General features: G+C 31.2%; 5 protein-coding genes across 9 annotated transcripts; 3 read left to right on the top strand and 2 right to left on the bottom strand.

Moving 5' to 3' along the window:
- Positions 1-4,048: 4,048 nt before the first annotated feature.
- On the top strand, positions 4,049-8,774 carry LOC117230707 (ras-related protein Rap-2a). 2 transcript variants are annotated; one of them, XM_033488411.1, is made up of 2 exons: positions 4,049-4,321; positions 4,402-8,774. In XM_033488411.1, exon 2 carries the CDS (start codon positions 4,925-4,927, stop codon positions 5,468-5,470), a length of 546 nt encoding a protein of 181 aa, XP_033344302.1. In that variant the 5' UTR covers positions 4,049-4,321; positions 4,402-4,924; the 3' UTR covers positions 5,471-8,774. The 2 variants fall into 2 exon arrangements, with proteins under 2 accessions (XP_033344302.1, XP_033344303.1); XM_033488412.1 differs by lacking the exon at positions 4,049-4,321 and having other exon boundaries at positions 4,362-4,652; positions 4,793-8,774.
- A 3,114-nt stretch (positions 8,775-11,888) lies between these two features.
- Positions 11,889-14,884, bottom strand: LOC117230702. Its single transcript, XM_033488403.1, has one exon. The coding sequence runs from the start codon at positions 14,763-14,765 to the stop codon at positions 11,919-11,921; it is 2,847 nt and encodes a 948-aa protein (XP_033344294.1). The 5' UTR covers positions 14,766-14,884; the 3' UTR covers positions 11,889-11,918.
- Positions 14,885-15,072: 188 nt separating this feature from the next.
- Positions 15,073-16,465, top strand: LOC117230706 (1,2-dihydroxy-3-keto-5-methylthiopentene dioxygenase). Its single transcript, XM_033488410.1, has 4 exons — positions 15,073-15,421; positions 15,655-15,774; positions 15,860-16,039; positions 16,099-16,465. The coding sequence occupies exons 1-4, from the start codon at positions 15,299-15,301 to the stop codon at positions 16,231-16,233; spliced, it is 558 nt and encodes a 185-aa protein (XP_033344301.1). The 5' UTR covers positions 15,073-15,298; the 3' UTR covers positions 16,234-16,465.
- On the bottom strand, positions 16,371-20,473 carry LOC117230704 (ribonucleoside-diphosphate reductase subunit M2). Of its 4 annotated transcripts, XM_033488404.1 has the most exons (8): positions 20,254-20,473; positions 19,770-20,050; positions 18,656-18,715; positions 18,388-18,576; positions 18,081-18,316; positions 17,759-17,987; positions 17,344-17,562; positions 16,371-17,263 (listed from the first exon to the last, which is right to left on the bottom strand). In XM_033488404.1, exons 2-8 carry the CDS (start codon positions 19,836-19,838, stop codon positions 17,111-17,113), a joined length of 1,155 nt encoding a protein of 384 aa, XP_033344295.1. In that variant the 5' UTR covers positions 19,839-20,050; positions 20,254-20,473; the 3' UTR covers positions 16,371-17,110. The 4 variants fall into 4 exon arrangements, with proteins under 4 accessions (XP_033344295.1, XP_033344296.1, XP_033344297.1 ...); XM_033488405.1 differs by lacking the exons at positions 19,770-20,050; positions 20,254-20,473 and adding an exon at positions 19,270-19,310; XM_033488406.1 differs by lacking the exons at positions 19,770-20,050; positions 20,254-20,473 and adding an exon at positions 18,971-18,997.
- Positions 20,474-21,134: 661 nt separating this feature from the next.
- Positions 21,135-22,895, top strand: LOC117230588 (DDB1- and CUL4-associated factor 7). The gene is made up of 4 exons (XM_033488178.1): positions 21,135-21,330; positions 21,555-21,829; positions 21,919-22,471; positions 22,567-22,895. The coding sequence occupies exons 2-4, from the start codon at positions 21,577-21,579 to the stop codon at positions 22,799-22,801; spliced, it is 1,041 nt and encodes a 346-aa protein (XP_033344069.1). The 5' UTR covers positions 21,135-21,330; positions 21,555-21,576; the 3' UTR covers positions 22,802-22,895.
- The last annotated feature ends 387 nt before the right edge of the window (positions 22,896-23,282 follow it).

Below are 23,282 nucleotides of genomic sequence, written 5' to 3'. Positions count from 1 at the left end.
CGACCTTTCTTATCAACAGAGCGGTTGCACTGAGTGTAGTTACGAAAAAGATCGTGCGGTGACGAAACTCTAATCGTATAATACTGTTTATGTTATTGAAATTGTCAGGTCATTGTCCGCTCGTAAAGGTCGTTGTAACTTATGGGAGGATATGAACTGTATGAACTATAGTCGATAAATTTCCATTCTTTCATTGATAACAATCCTTTGTCTCTCGATATGTCTATGATCGATAAATTACACGGATATTGCTGGTCAGATACCAATTCAATCATAGTATAAACTATACTATTACAAATTCAATTAGCATATAATTGCATGATAGTAGCATTTGTTTTTATCTTTTCATTATCATTATCCATACATCAATTAAACATTATTCATCACGTTTTCATTGTTTTGCATACTGATTTATAGTTATCTCAAGAATTATTAAGGGTAGCAGCAAAATTCTTTTTTGGTGTCTCAGTTCAAAAACATCCTTAAGAGTATCCTATGAAAGATTCCAATAAATCGTAGAACTCAAATCAGATTACTCAATCAGATTACTCAAAAAAAAAAAAATTTGTTATTGTCTTTAACAATTTCGAAGATTATATTTTGTAACTTCATTACTAGACTGCGGATGTTTGCATTTTTGGGAAATTTAATTTTCAAGATTTCTGATAATTTCCAAAAATCTACAAAATACATATAATATATACAAGAATGTGAAAGACATCCAAAGTAGAATATATGTCGGAGAAGCGTCAGGAATAAGGTTGTGGGCGTTTGATAAATCTTCGTTGGAATTGGCCATCGTTGTGGTATAACAAAGGTACGGTTTGTTAACACAAGTATGGATATTACCGACTCGACAATCAACCGCGGCGGTTGGGCGCTCGCGACACTAGTGACGTTGGTCTTATGCTCGATAACGAATCCGCGGTCAACGGAATGATAGATATACTTGCTCACAAAATCTAACTCAAACGTGTAATACTCACAGATCGTAAGACGCTAGTCTCTTCGTCGATGAGATCGCAAGAAGAAATGACCCTTCGTTCCAATGATGCCACAGAGGAAAACTATGATGGGGTGTGTCTAAGGACATGAGATCATCGGATTCGTCGAGTATAGCCCTCGTTCAGGAAGTAAGGGAAATTGACGTTGCTGTCAATTGGTTAATTTGGGACAAAGACTGTCTGTCCGTTTGAAGAACCTTAATTAACAAACACCTAGGTTTTATAGCGGGTTTGTAGGTAGGTAGATGCATCAATAGCTGGTACTCATTTTGTCCGAAGGAACCGACATATATGTCGGAGATGAAAAAACATCGGGATTTCTCATCCGGAATGTTCGGAAAATCCCCAATACCCTAATACAGACTTTTACTATAGCTACACTTAAGTAATAAAAATAAGAAATAGTTCTAATGTTCTAATCTGGCTTTATGACGATGGATTCGGGCTCGAAGTGACATAGTGGGTCACTAGACATAGCCACGGTCACGGGAGGAACGGGAGGGATTAAAAACAAAGATTGACCCGAGAAGTGATGACAGTAATATGTAAGGGCAGTTTCATTTGGATTACGAGTTAATTAATTAGTTAGTTAATTAGTTAGTTAGTTAGTTAGTGAGTTAGTGAGTGAGTGAGTTAGTAAGTGAGTGAGTTAGTTAGTCGTTGGACGAATTGCTGATTGAGCTGGTACTCGTCATCCCGTGGACCGTGGATTCGTTATCGAACCTGAATTCGTTATCACCATCATCTCGACCATCCTATCGCCATTACTCATAGCCTCTTATAGTGTCCACATTGTACCGATAAATATTAGCTACATCCGCGACGGTAAAGTAAGTAAAGATTCATCGAACGCCCAAAAATTCTAACCTGTCTCCGACATATATATTATGACATTCAATGGACAAAACAAATTTTTATATAGACTCTATTTCTTTAGTCAGGTTTATAAAAATATAAAATCGTACAAACATCCGCTATCTATCGTTATATATAAAACACAGTGTATATTTTTCTAAGGACTCTATATTTCCACTTTTATTCGCTCTATTTAGGTTATGTACATACATTTTTACGGTTATAATATATTTAATATGGGATAAATTAAAATTCTTATGAGTTCTTATGTCTTATTAAATTATAATGTAACACGATATAATTTAAAAAAGAAAAAGAAAAGGAAAAAATAGTTGGTAAAATAAACATGCAGCAAAATAGGCAGGAAAGTGTAGTGCGAATTGAAAAGAAAAATAACACCTTAATCTAGTTTCAACCTCATTGAATGCGCTACTTTTTAATAGCCTTGAATTAGATTTCATGAGACCTAATCGACGGTTTCCTCGTTTGTTACGAACAACCTCGATAACTTTTCGTTCGTACGATCTTTTTTCAATGCGCGCGCTCGTAACACGCACTGATTACGCTTTTCACGGTGAACGAACGACAAATTATACGAATTAGCGTTACACGATCGGAGCGAACCACATTTCGGTGATGCTCCAATTAATGACACTGAAAATCATCGATAAGCGTGGCGATAAGTGCACGTGCGTTTCAAGAACCATGTGCATTGTTCTGTATATTCAACGATAGCTGATTCGATGATATTTCCAAATAAATCATTTACTTGCTCGTACAATTATCAATTCTAGCTTACATTCTGTTTATTTATTATATTACCAAGCACCGACATTCGTAACATGTTTATATTGTATAAAAATGTGTAACATGTGTTATTATATATTTGTACAGATTTCTAATAAAGTATAATTTATTATTTTGCAAATAAAACCTACCTATAATATATTTGAAATTATTAAAATATGACTGCAGTATAATTATTTTTATCAAATTATTATATTATTTTTATTTAGATATTAAATAATTCCTAAAAAAAAAAGAAATGAAAATTCTCGTACTGAAGATAAAAATTAACTAAACTATAATTCTTCTAATACGCAGAAGGATGGGACTTTTCAAAAGATTAATGAGTATTAACCTTTAGTAACTAATTATCACCATTCGTCACCAAATACTACGTAAAGTGATGCATTGTTCAGTTATGTACACTTTCATCGGATGATGTCATCGTGTCTCACATGTGTCTGCGTTCGCATACCACAAGGTCGTTAGTGCTTGACTATAGGAATGACGTATATCTACATGGGGATACACCAGTACAAAAGAAACGGGAGGTCTCTGTAAACCGCAAGATACGGTAGCAACATGCGCTTCCGGTTTTTCAGAAAAGTATTAGCTACGCCCTTTAACGATGAAAAACGAAACATGAACTTACTTGTAGTTTCTCGTTATCTCTTTCTTTTTCTTGTTCTCCCTGTTTCTCCCTCCCTAACCCTATCTTTCTTTTTTTTCAACACTATGCAAAAGAAATGGAAATATTCAATAAAAACATACGAAGCAACAAGCTCAATAGAAATCGAATTTTCTTGTCACGCACATCTCTTTAGATGTTTTTTTATTGATCTATTTTAGGAATATCGTATTTATGCGGTGTTTTCATGTAAGTGAGAAACTCTGTATAAACGAATAGACAACGCTTATTTTTCTATTGCTCAATGACGCAATACGATTGACTTTGCGAAAAAAGCAATTAAAATTGCAAATACCATCAACGAAAAGTGGTTCGTGTTCTATGAATCATTTAACAAACCCGGTATAACGTTGTACCTTTATTTAACCACTATAGAAGGAAGTGTGCAATTCCGATGACTTTTAATAAACAATCAAATTTATGCTAATACAAATTATTATTACTGTTGTTATTTGCGTTTATTGTAACGGGGATTAAAACTTAGTACAATCTTTGCTTACAAATATGTACGTTTAATACAACTTTGATTGCTTTTCAATTTATTACATATATATGTATTACTATAATAACTATGATTATAAGTTAATATAAATAACGATTATTCCAATTCTCATCTTAGAACAAAAAATTTTGTTATTATAAAATTTATTAAAAACCAAAAATAAACAAAAAACAAAATTTTACAGAATGATTTGTGATATTAATAAAACTCACTGATGAATGCTTGGGAGTTCGTGGCTTTTGAGATCGTGGATAGTGCTGTCTGGAAGATAAGAGAATGACACTTGCATCCGGTAAAGGGAGTTTCCGTGATTCCTCTCTTACTATTTTCCTCGGGTGTACGATTATACACAAAGAAAGAGCGAACAGTCAGTCCCCTCATCGAGCGCTCCGATTCGTTACGACTTTTCCGACCCGATCGGTATTCACCAATCGTAGAACAGTGCGATCAAGTAAAAAGGAGCCATGCCGGAAAATTTGGAAACAGGTCTTAAAGCACAATTTTTCAGTCCCTTACGAGATAAGTTTTGGAAAGATATATATTGAGTAGACGTAAACTAGTTATAGGTTGAAAGCGGATAGAGGCAGTTCAGGCAGTGGTCCGATGTTCGGCGCAGGAGGTACGAAAAGAAAATCCAAGTGTGATAAGATGGCGTCACGCACGTCAGATCTAGGGAAGAAGTGAGGGGTAGAGGAAAGACAGGAAGGAGGCAGGCCAGGCGAACGTCGCCAGGGGACTGCGGTGTGTGACAGAGAGTGTGAATACGGGTGCTGTCATGTCTTCTTCGGACCTTAAGAACGGCTACGTTTCGATCACGGTAAAATCTTGTGCACGATTCATCGTTTAATAATATCATCAATGCCTTTGTCCGGCAATAAGAATCGTTCTAGTTCTAACGCGATCGTCTCAACGATACGAAGAAGACAGAGTTAATATAGCGGCAGTCAATTTTTGTAGTGTTCGAGAAAGAACAAACGTGCAACGATAATCGGCTAAAAGATACTCGAGAGAGAGAGAACCTTCCTCTCGGTCCTGGACACGTCGAGGAGGAGGAGGAGACGGAGGAGACGGAGGCGAACTGCCAAAGAGATGCGCGAGTTCAAGGTAGTCGTCCTCGGCTCGGGCGGGGTAGGCAAGAGTGCACTTACTGTGCAATTTGTTTCGGGATGTTTTATGGAGAAGTATGATCCGACGATTGAGGACTTTTATCGAAAGGAGATCGAAGTGGACAACTCGCCGTGTGTACTCGAGATCCTCGATACCGCCGGTACCGAACAGTTCGCGAGTATGCGCGATCTATACATAAAGAACGGCCAAGGATTCGTCGTAGTTTATAGTCTGACGAATCATCAAACTTTCCAAGATATCAAGGCGATGAAGGAATTGATAACGCGCGTTAAAGGTACCGAAAGAGTACCTGTATTACTCGTTGCGAACAAGCTTGATCTCGAGCATCAACGCGAAGTGGATACCGCCGAGGGTAATGCTCTGGCGCAACTCTGGGGTTGCCCATTCGTCGAAGCATCTGCAAAACATCGCACGAATGTGAACGACGTGTTTGCGGAGATTGTACGCGAGATGAACGTCAGCCCTGAGAAAGAGAAGAAAAGCTACTGTTGTTGCAGCATCCTCTAATAATTAATCAAAATCCTGAACCGTGGGCTAATTGAGCCATGTTAGGTGAAGGAAATGCATATAGTGGCTGGATCGCGGTACACTTGGTGAAAATTTCATTCATCCAGTGGCTACGCTCTCTCTCTTAGGCTCAATGTTGGGCTTGTGCTGTGAATTCGCCAATCTGTAAGACTAATATTATGATTGTAATGCCTGGATTTTTGTGAATTCAAAATACGTCAAAGACTCATGCCGTCTCTCTTGGTTCTTTTTCTATTGGAAAATCATAGCCTGCTATTTGGCTGGCTGTTAAATATTTTAATATACATGGATAGTATTATGTGTAATATTATTGTAATATATAATAGTAGATATAAGTGGGCAATGAAAGAGGTAACTCCGTCAGCAAAGGACCAATACTCGAGAGAGAAAGAATGAGAAAAGGGAATAGCAAATGGAATAGGAAAGGACACAGATACCATCGAGGGTGATAACAGAACTGCCCTGCAGTAGTTGTTACTTGTTAACAGCAAAACCAAACTCGATACGTCTAGCTTTCTGCTCAATCTAAAAGATACACCCGTTGCGTATTTGTTCCAGTCCATGAACCTCTATTACTCGCAGGTTAGATTAACAAAGCATTCAAACTATTTGCAGATATTGAAGGAATCACTGTGATGGTCAGCCATTTGAAATATTAAAAAGAATTGGAAACATTAGAATAAATGTTGTTTACAATGTACAGTCAAGAATTGGAAAGAAGATAGGTCGTTTTAGATACATTGTGCAATGATTTCCATTAATGATATGTTACCTATGCTCAATGTCAGAGGCTGCAGTACATTATATAGATGGCTTGAATGGTGTGTCGTTAATGGTACTGGTATTGATTGTACAGTTCCAATATTAGAAATACATTTTATTGAGGTGAACATGATGGAGTATTGAGAATGGTCACTAATGAATAGAATTTTATATTTAAGACCAAAATATAAATATCAAAAAGATTTCATAGTATACCAGATATTGTGTGTATTCTTATTTCAATAAGAATTACCTTGATCAGAATAAAAACTGAAAGCGTAACACCCAGTGCTTTAATCGATCAAAGTATGAAATGAAAAGGAACAAAAGAAAAGAAGAGGAAAGAAAATTGCAGTAATATTACAGAAGGACAGTAGTGCATAACATCAATCGTAAACATAATTATAGGATTTACATGGTAAAGTGTGTACGATAGAAACAAAAATACAAGATCTTTATACGATTCCAAAAAGTTTTATGGCCAATTTGAAACAAAAGAAACCAGCAAGAGGAGAGAGGTGAGACTTTGAAATGTTTTTTCACGAAGGCTTGCTGGTACATTGATCCCTTCAACTGCAAAATACGTATGTGGTACTCATAATAATCAATATATCCATTGCTTTGTACGAACAAAAAATCTCCTTTCGAAACTGATTATCATTGAGTTTGTGAATGTAAACAGATAGATGTAACAAAAAAGAAAAAAAAAAGAAGCAATGGACTCCCTTATAAGTAGTAGTAGGTCGTGTGTAATTTTTCTCGTGTGATCAAAAAAAAATCATATTATCCGATGTTAAATACCGCTTTTATACCATAACAGTCATTACATTAGCTCGATACATTATTATTTAATGCTACCATCGAAGTCATTAATTTCCGTGTGATCACTGCATAACGTACCTTAATAAAAAAAAAATGAGGGTTGTTCAATTTGATTATCTTCTCTTTTTTTCTTTTTTACAAATTTTAATGGGAGGATATTAAATCCTGATTTTATAAAAACAAAAGAAAATGTGAATTTATAGTTTGTATAATATCTATTTGTTCGTCTCAATTATCTGTCTTTCGGATCGATTACGAATGTTGAATTGTACACGACCGACAGCGCTTCCCGTATTCGAATGTGTCGAAGGGCCGCGATATCGAACTGAAAAGTTTCAAACGAACTGATGTACAGTATTTCTATCATTGGTAGTTAGAAAGGACAAAAAAGAAATGAGTCCAACGATATAGAATTCTTGGGAAGAGTTATCGATCGTACACTTAATTCGTTCTCTCCAATTGTCGGTGCACTTTTAGAAATGTCGTTTCGTAGCGAATATGCGGGGCTGGATGTTCTTCTTTGTAACATCGCAAAGTATTTAACTTTGTGCGTTAATAACTATTATACATGGTTCGGAAATTTCTATGTTTTTTTAATTTCTCATAATAAGTTTAATTATACGTTTCACGTTAGATAATTATATATTATAAGTTTAAACGATTATTTGTTATTTTTTATATTTTAGTCTCATTCCAAAATATTACTATTTATAATTTGATACTTTAGAAACCATTATACATCACATATGTATATGTATATGTATATGCATTAGAGGAACGAAGTACTCGAATATACAGTAGAGTATATAGAGGGAGAATCCGAAGTAGCCTCGCGTATTCGTCTAATGAAGGGTGCTAATACGTTTCGTCAGTTTAAGATTGGTGAAGCGTATACCGACGTAGCGAATCGGCCATTTAATATATTTCGTTATTGTACTCAAATAATATAAACACAGACAAAGAAGAAAAAAGGGGGAAAAGTGAGTGGGAGGGGGGAACAGGAGGTGGCAACACAGATATAATTATTCGTATCCTCTATTTTATCACTCGGAAAATTCATAGTCTCGCTGTGATCCCGTAGATTATAACCGCAGTTTTTCTATTAAAAGGCGACGATAATAACCGCGTATAGAAGCCTTTCAACGGCGAATCAAAGGGCCTCTTTGTGAAACGTGTAATCGCTCTCGCTCTATTATCGTTACGTTTTTTCGCCCTCCTGGGTTTTTTGTGCTTCGCGAAAACCATAGATTGGCAAAGAGAATAATAAAAAAAGAAAGAACGAAAAAAGGAAAGAAAACTGGTAGAGTGAGGGGTTGGACACAGGGGTGGGGGAAAAGTAAAGGACGCTCATTGACTGCCCGCGGGATAGCTTTCTAAGTACATTATATACACACTAAATGCACGAAAAAAAAAACGGAATAAAGGAAAAAAGAAGTTTCTATATTTGTATCGCTTCTGAACGTACACGCACACGTTTCTCCGGCGTGGGATCGCGTTTTAAGAATATTTTTCTAAAGAATGCACTGAAAACTTTTGTACACGAGAGAGAGAGAGAGAGAGAGAAAAAATGAAGAGAAACCCAAAAAAACTAAAAATGCAAAAAAAAGATGATAAAGTACTACTACTAATAATAATGATAAAAAAAACTGTCCTCTTACTTGGAAAGCTATCGAGCATTAAGAAAATACTAGAAAAAAAAGAAATAGAAAAAGAAAAAAAATCGAGCTTCGCCTGAGTGAGCATATCAAGTGTCAAGGACCAGGTACGTTTCGTTCCCTTGTTTCTCAGCCAGCAAATATTTTTTAGTATTATCTATCGTTTCTTTTTTTTTTATTTCTTTTATAACAAAAGTGAAAGAAGGAAAAAGATTAGGAAAAGAGAAAGCACAAGAATTCACCACCTATAAAAAAACGATTCGCATACGATTTTATAATTAGATATAAATAAATGAATGAATAAATAAATGATATAAATATAAATATATAAATATATATATATATACATACAATATATATGTATACATGCAGATTTGTTACGCAACTGGGTCACATTAATTCGAGAAACACCACGATTTAGATGTATATCGGCCTTTCAGTACTACCTGCGTATGATATTGAGTACGAAATACGTTATATTTTTTACAATGTGAAGAATCTGTAAATATTATAGCGTCGAATTATATATAATAATAATATTAATAATAATTAATAATAATATTAATATTAATGAAGGAAAAAAAATTTTGAAGGAATACTGATCTGACATTCGAAAAGACAACAATGAGAATGGCTTACAGTAAAAAAATGTGCATTTCATTGACAAACAACCTTCGCGAGATATAGTTATGTTCTTTGTTGTTTTAGCCCGTCTTTCTTTGGTTCGTTGTTCTTTGATCGGATTAACTATACTGTTCGAGCGATAATATCACTTGGGTAGACAAGAAACAGATACTCGAGACCACTCGATTGTAAACGACACCATCCGCAAAAATTGCTCGCTGGTATTTCGAATTCTTTTTTTTCTTTCTCCACCTGAGATGTTTGTTAATCGCGTCGATAAAAGAGGCAGGAGAAATAGGCGAAACGAAAACATGCGTTATTTTTTACCAGTGGCGAGAGAGAAAAAAAAGAAGTAGAACATAAGAGTACGTACCACTCGTATATTTTCCTTTTTAAAAATGCGAGTGGAAATAAACGAGTATCTTTTTTTGTGACAAAATATTCTCATTCTTGATTTCGTTTTCATTTGTCAAAAATCTACTTTCAATTATCAAACGTTGTATTGTATTCCATTTATATTACCAACATAAGAATCTAGTCACTATAGAAATCTTGTAACTCAATGACATGGAAAAAATGTATGGTTCTTAACTTGGAGAAAATAATGGTTTTATTATGAAAGGCATGACTGTACTACCCTATTGTCTAATTAATGAAAAATCGATTCTTTATATTGAAATTATTTTAAATATTAATTTTTTGATATAGTCTAAATAATGTAGCATGGATCTAATATTTGTGAATTAAAGATAGAAATCGTAATTTAATTTCAAAGACGATAGGCTGATACAGCAATTTTGTCTCATATTGCAGACCAAATTTTTTTCCATGAAAGCATTGAGACTATCCAGAGGAAGCTACCCACTTGATTTTTGCCTGTCTCAATACTGGTGCACATTTTTTCTTTGTATGCAATTTTTTCACATTTTTTTATTACTAACCATTGTACTGGCATTTTGGAAATATCGCACAAATATAATATAGAATAAAAACAAGCAACTACTTTAGTACTGATTATAAAAAACTCCTTTAGAACGTAAAGATAAAAAGTTGGAAATTTTAATAAGATGTAAAAAAATTTTCGTTACAAGGATTGAAAATACATATAAAAAATCCCTATAATTTTTAAACTTGTAAAATTTTTAATAAATTCTTTTACATAAGTGATTCAGCAATAGAATAATCGAATTAGAAATTTATTGATCGTAAAAATATTTAATATCCGTTTGCGTTAGTTGTTTTATCGTTTATTATGGAAATAATTTTTTAAATACTTTATAATTCGATAAAAATCGCACAAAAACTAAAATCTGTAGGCTCAAACAAGAAGAGAACAAATTGCGTAACGAATTAGTGGTAAGTATATATATTTATATACATATTTACAAATATAGGGTGCGGCAATATCTCTGATCACTTAAAAATATCTGAAGTTTACCTCCGTTTTTTAAAATTCCGTGCCATACTTTGGTGTGACTGGTAGAGTAGAGAATGATTTCGACGACTCCTAATTCAATGTCATTCAACAAGAAATAAAACAGTAAGGAACAAACCTTACGTCATAATAAATGTTCGAAGTGGTGTCCATTTAAATCGATGCAGCTTTGAAATCGTCGAATTGTCAAAGCCCGTGTACTTGTTATCATTTCCGGATTGATTGTAGCACATACTGCAATGAGTCTTCGTTTCATATCTTGTAATATTCTCCCTGTATTAGTCGTTGGACATATTTACATTTGTAACCAATAACGCTACTGTCTCATGCATTATGCACGGTAAAAACTACTTGATAGAATCTTCCTCAATCGATGGATAGGACGTGATGGGTCAGTTTCGTGGCCAGCTTATCTTCCTGATATTTATTAATGATTAAAAACACCATTCGATTTCTGTGGGAAATATTAAAAAATACTGTGTACCAAAAAAAGCTAACAATGCTATTAAGCATGAAACAAAGACTCAATCAATTTGAAAATGATAAGTGAACAGGCTTCGGCAATTCGATGATTTCAAAATTTGCACCACTTCATCATGACGTAATATTTGTTGCTGTCTTGATTTGTGTCTTTTATTTATTGTTAAACGACCTTGTATTAAGGGTTGTTGAGATCGTCTAAACATCCTATATTTTACCAAGCATAAAAAAGTAATTTAAAAGAACGGACGTGACCTTGAAATCTTTGAAAATGCTGCACCTACAAAAAGATTATTACTGCTATATTATGACCCCCTTCACACTATGCAATTTTTGTAATCAAAATTTTTCCATATCTCTAAAAATAACGGAAATACTCAAGATGATCAGAGTTATTGCCACAGCCTGTGTATTAATATTAATATTATAAATACAATATATTTTACCTAATGCAACTATTGTGGCATATCATGAAGTATATTAAATTTCTGCTTTAGCATTTTGTGAAGTTTCAGGATGGTATCGATAAAGGCCAACTTAGATCTATTAATAGTAAAAAAATGAAATAAATTACATAAATGTAAACTTAAAATATAAGTAGTTTAAATTCAACAAAGAATCAATATTCATAATCCATTCCCACTTTTATTTATTTCGGGACAAATAGATCGTTCATTCTCCTAATACATTCATAAGCTTCTGTTGCAGGTACTTTCAGACAAGCAGAAATTATTTCGTAAGTCATATAACAATTTGAAACTTTCAGAGAATGAGGTATTTTATATGTTGCTTCACTATATTTATTGTACTTATTATATTCAAAGCACTGATCACTGAAATGATCTAAAGTGTTTAAAACATCTTGCAGAAAATTTGCAGAATCATTTTCTGTCTGATCATTTAAATGCGTAATACAGGTAGTGAATAGATCCGCATAAGGACTATGTCTTATGCTTCCATCGAGTTGGTTGATATTTTTAATTAATGCTTGGTATACTTGCTCATAATTTTCCATTTCTTCAAGCGATATAAAAGTTCTACAGAAACGCGTGAGAGATTTAAGTAAAAATGTGAATAAATCGCATCCACCGATAGATGGATATTCTAGAGATAAACAACACGCCTCTATCGTCACACGTAGAATATGATCGAATGCATCCATTTCGTCATTCCATCCAAAAACGATCCAATAAATTATAGTAAGCTCAGAACATATTCTCTGATATTCTTCTTCGGTCGAACGAATGATCAAATGGCGCAGAAAATCTTCTCTTAATAAACTTAAATTAGACAAATAATGTCGCAATTTTTCTGAAGTTTTTGGATCTTCTTTTAATCTGTTCAATACAAAAAAACAACGTCTTTGATAATCTTCGATTATATAAATTACACTGACGCCTTTTTGTATAAAATACCAAATGGAACTGAAATGTAACTTGTCTATTGGTTCAATGACAGAATCAATCCCATCAATAATGTCTTTTCTTATTTTAACAGGAAAAATTTTGTTTTCCAAAAAATATGGCAATATTCTTGTTATCTGAATAAATATTTCATTGCTTACATATTTGGAGATGCTTGTATTTTTTCGAAGGAATGACATTCTTCTTGAAAGAACTATTATCAACTCTTTAATATTCGTATCTTTGGTACATTTCACCTGCAGTTTGCGAATACTATTAAGAACAGAACTTATGTTTGATGCATTAAAGGTATCTTGCCTTAAATATGGTATATAAACGTTATTTATCAAGTCATGTACTTTAATTACAGAATTGTCTAACATGATATTCACGAGGTCCATGAATTTCTTAGCATTCCATTCTGTATTTTCTATACAAATAATTCTTAGCACACTTGTTAATAATATTTGATTATTGCCTTCTCTTATTTGCATAAATGGTGATAATAAAAGTAAATCATTAGGAGAAATCATAATATTTCTATAATGAGAATGACCAATAGTAATTTTCAAAAGTACTATTAGTACCATTTTAGGATTTTTTAAAAGAAACAGTAAAACCGTTTTTAAATTTGTGGAAGTTTGTAAATTTGTGTTTCGCATAATAAACTCGTGAAATGCTTCATCTGTGTGCGGACAATCTAAATAACTTTTACCATCATATTTCGTTAAATACATCGTTATAACCTCGTAAATATTTGTTACACTTTGACACGATAATATTTTTATAACTAAAGTGTAACTGAATTCTTTCAAATCTTCCTCTGTTGATTGCATAAGAACAAAAGTAAGATATTCTAACAGTGTTAAACAGTCTTTTTTTTCTAGTAATGATCTATTGTCATAAATGAAATCAAGCACCATGCGGTCCCATTCTTTGTACCTACATAGTAATTCTCTCATGAGCTCCTTTTTACCACTATGTATGGCACAACAGAGTTCTGATAGACTTAAAGCAAAGCTCGACTGTTTAGGATCTGATTTACATGATAATTGCTGTAAACATTCTATCAAATGCGTGTTCTCCGATATTTCCTTATCATTTGATACAAAATCTATAAAGTAATAACATTCAATTCCAATGGAACGTTGTAAAGAGATCATATTGTTCTCTTGATCATCCAACTCTGCCCAGCTTAAGTAAATATTACAATCAACTTCTTTGATTTTAGTCAGCAATAAGTTTACCAATTGTTGATTTAATGTCAATATAGTATTTTCTATCAATGTACTTTCACACTTTACAAGTGCCTCTCTTCCAAACGTAATGTTATACAATTTTTCAAGTTCACTAGAAATCAATATTTTTTTATTTTTGCTTTCCAAACATTTTCTTATTGTACAAATTAACTTCTTTAACATGATACCATGTTGTTCACATTTCTTTAAGCCTGATGCTTCCATTAAATAAGGTAACTTTGGATTTGTTAACAATAGTAAGAATTCTTCAAAACTCATTAATAAATTTTGTACGCTTTCCTCGACATTCTTGGACTGTACACTACATTCCTTTAATTGAGAGAATTTAGTGTATATGATTAGTATCAATTGATATATAGCTTTAACTAATCTTTGAAAGGGTAATCTGTCTATACATTTTGTAACTGTTTTCACTACCTCTGTACACAGATCAAGTGGCATATATAAAAGAGATTCAATTAAAACCTCCTCATACTCAAGACTCCATAATATTTGTATAAGCAAATATGGAGATAAAGGTGGACACATATCAACCAAGTGACCACTGACAAGATCTTCTGCCAAACGTTCTTGATTCTCAAAATTAGTATTTAATAATAAGTATTTATATGACTGTATACATCTTTCATTATTTATTGAAGTCTTTTCCTCTATAGGTATATTATAGATTTTAAATATATTGTTCATTGATTTACATATGTGTTCAATATGATTATTATTCTCAGTTGTAATGCACAAAGTAAGTAATTTCAATTCTCCACATTCTTGACTCATTTTCATTAGATACATTTGAATCTTTTTGTAAAATTCATTTAGTTTGTCTGACCATTCCATCTTAGTATAATTAATTAGAACTATATTGTTTCATGAAAGCCTTTCCTTTATCGATAGAGATTCATATGTACATCTTCACATAAAGACCTCTGAAAATTAAACACAATTGCTATTAAATATATCAATTACTAAAATGGCATTAGTAAATATGAATTCAATATACATAAATAACTATGATATATGATATATGAAATAATCCAAACTACATTAGAACAAATGACTTGCATAACATAAAAATAAAAAATATATAAAAAATACATAAAATATTAACATTACCGTAAGTTTGTAGAATAATAGGACAATATACTCATCCTTTATATTTAAACATAATTACAATAAAGGCATATAATTTTTAATTTAAAATTATGCTTCAATATCAGTTGCTCAGATAAGTTTATACGTTTCTTTAAAATCCAGTGAAAAATGTATACTACATCTATAATAGATAATTTTATCATTAAGGTTACGACATTAGCGAATAACAAGTTATAAAAGCTACAACTGAGTTAATCAGATTTGTTCACAGAAGAAAAATGGTTCGTGCGTGGTACATGGATAACAGTGATGCCGATCAACGGTTAGAACACCATAAAGAACTACCTGAATATATTTCTCTTGAGGATTTGTTCAAGAAAACAGGCGTTGAATATTTTAAGGTTAGGTCACATTTGTATACTTCAGTAAAATTTTTTCATTATTGACATCTATCGCTCGATTGTGATTTTGTAATCGTATTACTTCCGTTTTATGCTCGTGCGCATTGAATAAAAATTATGTAAAAAAGAAATTATCTTCAAATTTGACCTTCATATGTTATTGAAAAAATTACGTTGTTTTAACGTTCCATTTTTCATATTTTATTTATATATTTAACTTGATGTTAATGTAGATTGATTACAAAAACTATCAAAATGATAATACGTTGACGGTATTGAAAGCAGAACGTGGTTATACATACGAAGACGAAATAGAATGTTCAAAGGAATGTCTCCCGAATTACGAGGAAAAAGTAAGTACAATTTCTATTTCTTTCGATAAATTTCCATGATAATTTATCAAAATAAAGTAATACAAATTATTTCTTAAATTTTTAGATAAAAAATTTCTTCACCGAACATCTCCATACTGATGAAGAAATAAGGTTAATTTTGGATGGATCAGGATATTTTGATGTTAGAGACAAGAATGACCAATGGATACGTATTGAAGTTAAAGCTGGAGATTTGATAATTATTCCAAGTGGAATATATCATAGGTTTACCTTGGATATTAAAGTAAGTATTCTGTTACATTTTTAAGTTTTATTAAAAATTACATCATTATGGTTTTCCAGAATTACATCAAAGCAAAACGTTATTTCGTGGGCGAACCTGTTTGGTTACCATACAATAGACCAGCTGACGGCATGGAATGCCGTAAAAATTACCTAAATCGTTTAAACAATGGCTTTCAAATAAAGTCTCTTTAATGTTTGCTATAAACTTTATAGAATAGAAGACATATACAAATTCTAATTGTGCAAAATTTACATAGATTTAGACAGCATACAATCACACAATTCATATTCACATTCCTGCCTATTATGAAAAATACTTTTTTCTGAGATTGTTGTATCACTAAAACATCCAATTTTTATAAAATGAATGTATAAATTTCATAAAATTTATCAATTGTTATTAAAGATATAAACTTTTCATATATATATATATAATTGCATAATAATCTTATATTCATGATAATTACCTATCCCTGTTACTTGTAATAAAGATTATTATATTTTTTACACTATATACATACACATAAATTTCATATAAATACTGAATTGTTTTGTCTCAATTGTTAAATAATCTTGTGGTCCATTTGAACTTTTATATTCCTATACAAATTTCATTTGCATGTCGTTTTATGAAATAATGAGCTTTTGATTGCCAATACATGACATGTTTTAAAGCAAAATTATTTCAATAATTGAATATAATATATAACAAGACTCAAAATAAATGTCACAATAAATGTACAATACACTTCATCATAATTTCATAAGAAATTTGATAAATGAAGTAGATCTAGTTGTTATTGAACTCTAAATATCATTGTCAAAATATAAAAATTGTAGCAAAAAATAAATACAATTATCAATCTTGGTTCTAGTAATATACAATGTAGTCTTAATCAACGAGAAAAGAAAAGAAACAACGAAAATTGTTTCCCATCTACGTGGATAAGTAAAGCATATATAACATTCTTGCTTCATACACAAATAAAACACAATCGAATCAAACTTGTTATTGTTAAAAAAAAGAAAAGAGAGATAGTCAATTTTCTTATTACTGTCATCTAGTAAATTAAAATTCAGCATTAACTGTAAAATTGCTTTCTACTTTATCTTGCATTACTCCCCATTTTTGATACTCTCCTACTTTCTTTTCAAAAAAGTTTGTTTTACCTTCTAAAGAGATGTGCTCCATAAAATCAAACGGATTTTCGGACATATAAATCTGAAAATAAAAATATTTAAAATTAATATACATATTAATTTGGTCAATATTAGCATTAAAATTATAATACTTTTACAAACCTTTTCACAGCCTAATTCTGTAAGTAATCTATCAGCAACAAATTCGATATATTGACACATAAGTGTACAGTTCATTCCTATCATTTGAACAGGTAAAGCTTCCGTTAAAAATTCTTGTTCAATTTTGACGGCATCTTTAATAATTGATGTGACCCGATCGCAAGACGGTTTTTGTACAATATGTTTGAACATCAAACATGCGAAATCACAATGTAATCCCTAAATTAAGTAAACTAGTTGATTTTATGTAGTACTGTAACTTTTGTACTCATCCCACATATATATTATGCAAAGTTGGAAAGAAGATTGACAGGATTATATAATCAACTGGACGCGTATTCTTTTCGCTCGTCTTCTTTCTAATTCTGCATATCACAGATTTTTTTACTATGTATTAAAACAATTGTATACTAACCTCATCTCTAGAAATAAGCTCATTACTAAATGTAAGTCCTGGCATTAAACCTCTTTTTTTCAGCCAGAAAATAGCGGCAAAACTACCGCTAAAGAAAATACCTTCCACTGCAGCAAATGCAACCACACGTTCAGGAAATGTGGCACTCTCATGATTTATCCAATTTAATGCCCAGTTAGCTTTTTTCGCAACGCATGGTAAATTTTCAATCGCATTGAACAGAAAGTCTCTATGAACAAACAATATCAATGAATAGAAGTTTTTAAATAAAAGTTGTACAATAACATTCAATAATTGATAAAAAAGATACTTTATTATTTACCTCTCTTTGGTATCTGTGATATATGTATCAATCAACATAGAGTACATTTCTGAGTGCACATTTTCTATGGCGACTTGAAAACCATAGAAACAACGTGCCTCGGTTACTTGTACTTCCTGACTAAATCGTTCGACAAGATTCTCATTAACGATTCCATCAGAAGCCGCAAAGAATGCTAAGACATGAGATATGAAATGTTTCTCATCACTAGTTAAATGATTCCAGTCAAATACATCCTGTGAAGATATATAATATAATTATTAACTTATATGCTCCTTTTTAAGTCCAACTATTTGAAGAATTATACTTTAGAAAGATCCACTTCCTCAACAGTCCAAAATGATGCTTCAGCTTTTTTATACATTTGCCAAATGTCAGGCCATTGAATAGGAAAGACAACGAATCTACGTGGATTTTCTTTCAGTAATGGTTCTAATTCTGGATTGAATCCATTTTCTTTTAAAATTGTCATTTTTACATCTTTGGCTTTAGTTCCCTGAAAATACATAAAAATATTATAAAAATCTTATAATTAATCATCTTAATCATATAAATGCAAAACAATTATGTATTACATTTTTGATACCATTCTCTTGTGAAATAATTGGAGAAATACATAATTTCTTTGGAGAAGTCTAAAAACAGAAATATAAAAGTTAATACATGGAAGATATTTTGCTAAATTAACAGTCACAGTATCAAATAATAAGAGTTATAAGTAAAAATAGTTTGTTTGTCATATACCTATTAGATTTAATAGCATTTTGAAGAACTGAAATACATAGAAAATCATGAAATGACAAATATTATTGTATTACATAATTACATGTAATAGTATTTACACAATTCAAGAAAAGCTATGATAACCTATGTATGAATTCATTTCTTACCGAACAAAACATTAATCAGAATACTATAAACAGTAAGTAATCCACAAAATATCACAATATTCCACCTTTTTATTATGTATACTAATATGCTAATATTCATACATTATAATTTATTATAAATCTGAGAAATTTTATAGAACATAACACAAATTATAATATAAATATTTAATTATTAACAGTATTTTTTTGGTTTTTTCAATCGATTATATTTAACAGAATTATGTTTATCTGTTTATAACAAGCTGAATATAACAAATCACAATTTTTCTATGGAAAAATAAAGCAGAAGTATGTCTTACATCTATGTTAGACATGTGGAACTGACATGTGGAAAAATAATTTAATATGTTAATATATCATGTAATTTAATATTGTAAGTTCTGATTTTCATTATCTAATAAAATTTACAATTCGTTATAAAAACAAGTCACTATAAAATTAATAACTTATATCTAACAAATCGACATAGCTATCTTTTATGCCGAATTAGTTTCTCAATATATGTAGAATATCTACAAATAGTATGATATAATAATTGAATTTTTTTATTATAATTAATAAATATAAGTTATAATTAATAAAAATGGAACCAAAAAAAGAAATAAAACCTCTTCTTGATAACAGTTTTAGTAATTAACTTAGATAAAAATTCTTTAGTAATAATTCAGAAAGAACTTCAGAAAGAATTAAGAAAAAATAAATAACTGACAAAGAAAACTAAGCAATAATCAATCTAGAATATAAGATTTCAGATAAATTAGGATTATAAAGTAGGATTGTAAAGTACAAATAAACTTACGTTATCTTCCAAAGAAAACTTTTCAAGACGTCTACGAATATTTTCCTTTGTTGAAATTTGAAGTGGCATCGTAAAATTCAACGAATCTTACAGGAAAAGTGAATAAAGAATACAAGTTTCAAAAAGTTGTCAGCACTCTACGAAAACCAACCAAATGCTCAGAGTAAACTATAAGTATTCCAGAAGTATACATTCTTTACCCATAATTTCCTTCTGCTTCGCGCCAAATTACTGGCAACCAATCGAATAATTACCTGTTGCCGCCAAAAACGTTTTCACATCTACAATATCATAAAAGGCACATATTTGTGAATGATATTTGTTTGAAAATATTTAAAAATAGTTATCCTACATTCTACAATGACAATAAGAGTGAAAATTATAATATATTGACATTGGCTTTTCCCGCGTATCTCTTAATATGTTATGGAAGAGAAACATTATTATCAATATAAGGCATAATCTTCAACGAAAGGCCTAATACCAGAAGTTATGCTGTCATTCAAAGAGATTCAAAGCATACGGCCATCGTTTCCTAGCTAATTATTATCTTCGATCATTATTTTATTTGTCTTAATGATACATCTCGAACTCCAAATTATTTTATTTTGCCACTTCATGCTTAATAACGAATGATTAAAAAATTATATGAATATTAGAGTCCGTTTACATTGGACCTGCAATAAATGATAAGAGTGACAATGAGAGCGAAGCACTGATATATAATATTGTGTTATATGAATACAGTGAGCGAAGCGTTTTACGCATGTATACACGTCATAATTGCGTGTATTTCTACATTTCGTTCTTATCGCCACTCTTCTTGTTCATCGTAGCTCCAACATAAATGTAGCTTTACTTGGTAGTTAGGACAAATAATGTGAAATAAATGGAACACAAATAAATATATGTATATATAGGATAAATATGTATGATATTAAATTTAGTTAAAAGGGCACAAATTATTAAAATATTGGAACTATCTAATATTTAAGTTTCACATTAGAAATATTAAGATAGATTCGCAATTATATCTGCAGTATATCAAGACGCATACGCAGCAGTATAAAATATCAACATAAAACACAAATTTATTCAATATTTAGATACGTACATATTTATTGATATTAAAAATGTATTCTGTATTTATGAATGAATTTGTAATTTTTAATACGTAAGTTTATAAAATTCATGCAAATGGGAAATTAAAAGTAAAGATACATTTTAATATAACAATTACAAATTTGTTTAAGATTATGTTGATATTACCTCGTATATTTTTGAAAAATATTGATCAAATGTTATTGTTAATTATTATTAAATTATGATAACAATAAAATGTCAAATTTAAAAGAGCGCCATTTTATCTTACCATAAAAGATTTGGTTAAGTCTATATCTTTATGAAATATCGTGATTTAAATATTGACTTCCTTTCGTTAATATTTTTAGCATTAAATATTCTTTTTGATAATATGTTTACTATGAAAGAATAAATTTTCAGAACTTGGATATAAATTGCATTAAAAAGCGATTACGTTCTGAACACTTCAGATTTTGAGGTTAGTGTCGTAATCTAAGTAATCTGTTTGTTTATATATTATGAGATTATATCATAATAGATACGTAGAAGCACAATTATTATATTATAAATACTGTTTTGCTAGGAAATATAATTAATTTCATCCTTTTTGTTATATCGCAATTCACATAAAAATATCAATTTAAAAATTATATATATATATATTTATATTGTTTGATGTACATTTAATATGAATTATTTTAGGTGAAAAACGTAGGAGGAAAATATGGCGTTACATAGTGTACCGCCAAAAAGAAAAGAAATCTATAAATATGAGGCACCATGGCCTTTGTATAGTATTAATTGGTCAGTAAGACCTGATAAGCGATTTCGTTTGGCTCTTGGTAGTTTTGTGGAAGAATATAACAATAAAGTACAAATAGTTTCATTGGATGAAGAGACTTCTGAATTTAGTGCCAAAAGTACATTTGATCATCCTTATCCAACTACAAAAATTATGTGGATACCGGATAGTAAAGGTATTATTACATTATTGAAATAAATCTTAATTACATATTGATATTATTCTTATTTTTATCTTCATTTGCATATTTTATTGTGTTCATAGGTTTGTTTCCAGATCTTTTAGCTACATCTGGAGACTATCTAAGAGTTTGGAGAGCAGCTGAACCAGAAACTCGTTTAGAATGTGTTTTAAATAATAATAAAAATTCAGATTTTTGTGCTCCTCTTACATCTTTTGACTGGAATGAAGTAGATCCAAATTTAATTGGTACTTCTAGTATAGACACGACATGTACTATTTGGGGATTGGAAACTGGTCAAGTTTTGGGTAGAGTTAATATGGTCACTGGCCATGTTAAGACACAGTTAATTGCTCACGATAAAGAAGTATATGACATAGCATTTAGCCGCGCTGGTGGTGGTCGTGACATGTTTGCATCTGTTGGTGCGGATGGTTCTGTGAGAATGTTTGATTTACGACATTTGGAACATTCGACGATAATATATGAAGACCCGCAACATACACCGCTTTTGAGACTTGCATGGAATAAGCAGGACCCTAATTATCTTGCAACGGTCGCAATGGACGCGTGTGAAGTAATTATTTTAGACGTCCGTGTGCCATGTACACCAGTTGCGAGACTTAATAATCATAGGTATGTAACGTGTATTTATTGTATTAGTTATATTTATTTGGATCTCATATTTTATACATTTCATATTAAATTTTAATTTTAATATTCCTTTTTAGAGCAAGCGTTAATGGTATTGCTTGGGCACCACATTCGTCTTGCCACATTTGTACGGCGGGAGATGATCATCAGGCATTAATTTGGGACATACAACAAATGCCACGAGCCATCGAGGATCCGATTCTTGCCTACACAGCTGCCGAAGGAGAAGTGAATCAAATTCAATGGGGCGCCACACAACCTGACTGGATTGCAATTTGTTATAACAAAGCGGCGGAAATTCTCAGGGTGTAAAAAAAGTATTTTTTATTAGGTTTATGCCACTCTGCGCGTAGCAAAATTTTTCTTGCAAATTATCTACTTAAATTTATTAAATGCGTTTGACCTTGGTATTTGTACAGAATTTCGCCTATGCCATAAGATTTTTTTATACTTCTTTTTGTACCTGTAAAATAGACGTGTATAAATACTAGATATTTTTTAAAATATTGGAAGTATCTGAAAAGATTAGCGCTTATTTTTTAATCAAAAGTCTGTATGAATTTTAATCTTTTTTAAAGAATTCATTCGAAATTATTTCATTAATACTATCAATTTTAATTATTGGAATAAATAAGGCTTAAGTGGTTTGAAAATATCCAGTATGTGTACATGTTAATTTAATACAATGGTTTATCATTGTGTCACTGATATTTTATGTATCTAAGGTTTGGGATCCTCAGGTTTGTCGAATAATTGTCATGCGACCGACTACAATCATACAAATTTAAAAAAG

Source organism: Bombus vosnesenskii, unplaced genomic scaffold (assembly GCF_011952255.1).
Source record: "Bombus vosnesenskii isolate JDL3184/JDL3185 unplaced genomic scaffold, Bvos_JDL3184-5_v1.1 scf7180000013267, whole genome shotgun sequence".
Classification (NCBI taxonomy): domain Eukaryota; kingdom Metazoa; phylum Arthropoda; class Insecta; order Hymenoptera; family Apidae; genus Bombus; species Bombus vosnesenskii.
Note: the sequence above shows the minus strand (reverse complement) of the source record. Positions and strands in the feature narration are given on the sequence as shown.

Bases quoted from the DNA above. Each gene is read 5' to 3' on its own strand.
- LOC117230707 (XM_033488411.1), top strand. From the start codon at position 4,925: ATGCGCGAGTTCAAGGTAGTCGTCCTCGGCTCGGGCGGGGTAGGCAAG.
- LOC117230702 (XM_033488403.1), bottom strand. From the start codon at position 14,765: ATGGAATGGTCAGACAAACTAAATGAATTTTACAAAAAGATTCAAATG.
- LOC117230706 (XM_033488410.1), top strand. From the start codon at position 15,299: ATGGTTCGTGCGTGGTACATGGATAACAGTGATGCCGATCAACGGTTA. The intron at 15,422-15,654 runs GTTAGGTCACAT...ATGTTAATGTAG, and splicing joins CAGGCGTTGAATATTTTAAG to ATTGATTACAAAAACTATCA. The intron at 16,040-16,098 runs GTAAGTATTCTG...ATGGTTTTCCAG, and splicing joins GGTTTACCTTGGATATTAAA to AATTACATCAAAGCAAAACG.
- LOC117230704 (XM_033488404.1), bottom strand. From the start codon at position 19,838: ATGCCACTTCAAATTTCAACAAAGGAAAATATTCGTAGACGTCTTGAA. The intron at 18,577-18,655 runs GTAATACATAAT...ATGTATTTTCAG, and splicing joins AAGAGAATGGTATCAAAAAT to GGAACTAAAGCCAAAGATGT. The intron at 17,988-18,080 runs GTAAATAATAAA...GTTTGTTCATAG, and splicing joins ATCACAGATACCAAAGAGAG to AGACTTTCTGTTCAATGCGA.
- LOC117230588 (XM_033488178.1), top strand. From the start codon at position 21,577: ATGGCGTTACATAGTGTACCGCCAAAAAGAAAAGAAATCTATAAATAT. The intron at 21,830-21,918 runs GTATTATTACAT...TTGTGTTCATAG, and splicing joins GTGGATACCGGATAGTAAAG to GTTTGTTTCCAGATCTTTTA. The intron at 22,472-22,566 runs GTATGTAACGTG...ATTCCTTTTTAG, and splicing joins GCGAGACTTAATAATCATAG to AGCAAGCGTTAATGGTATTG.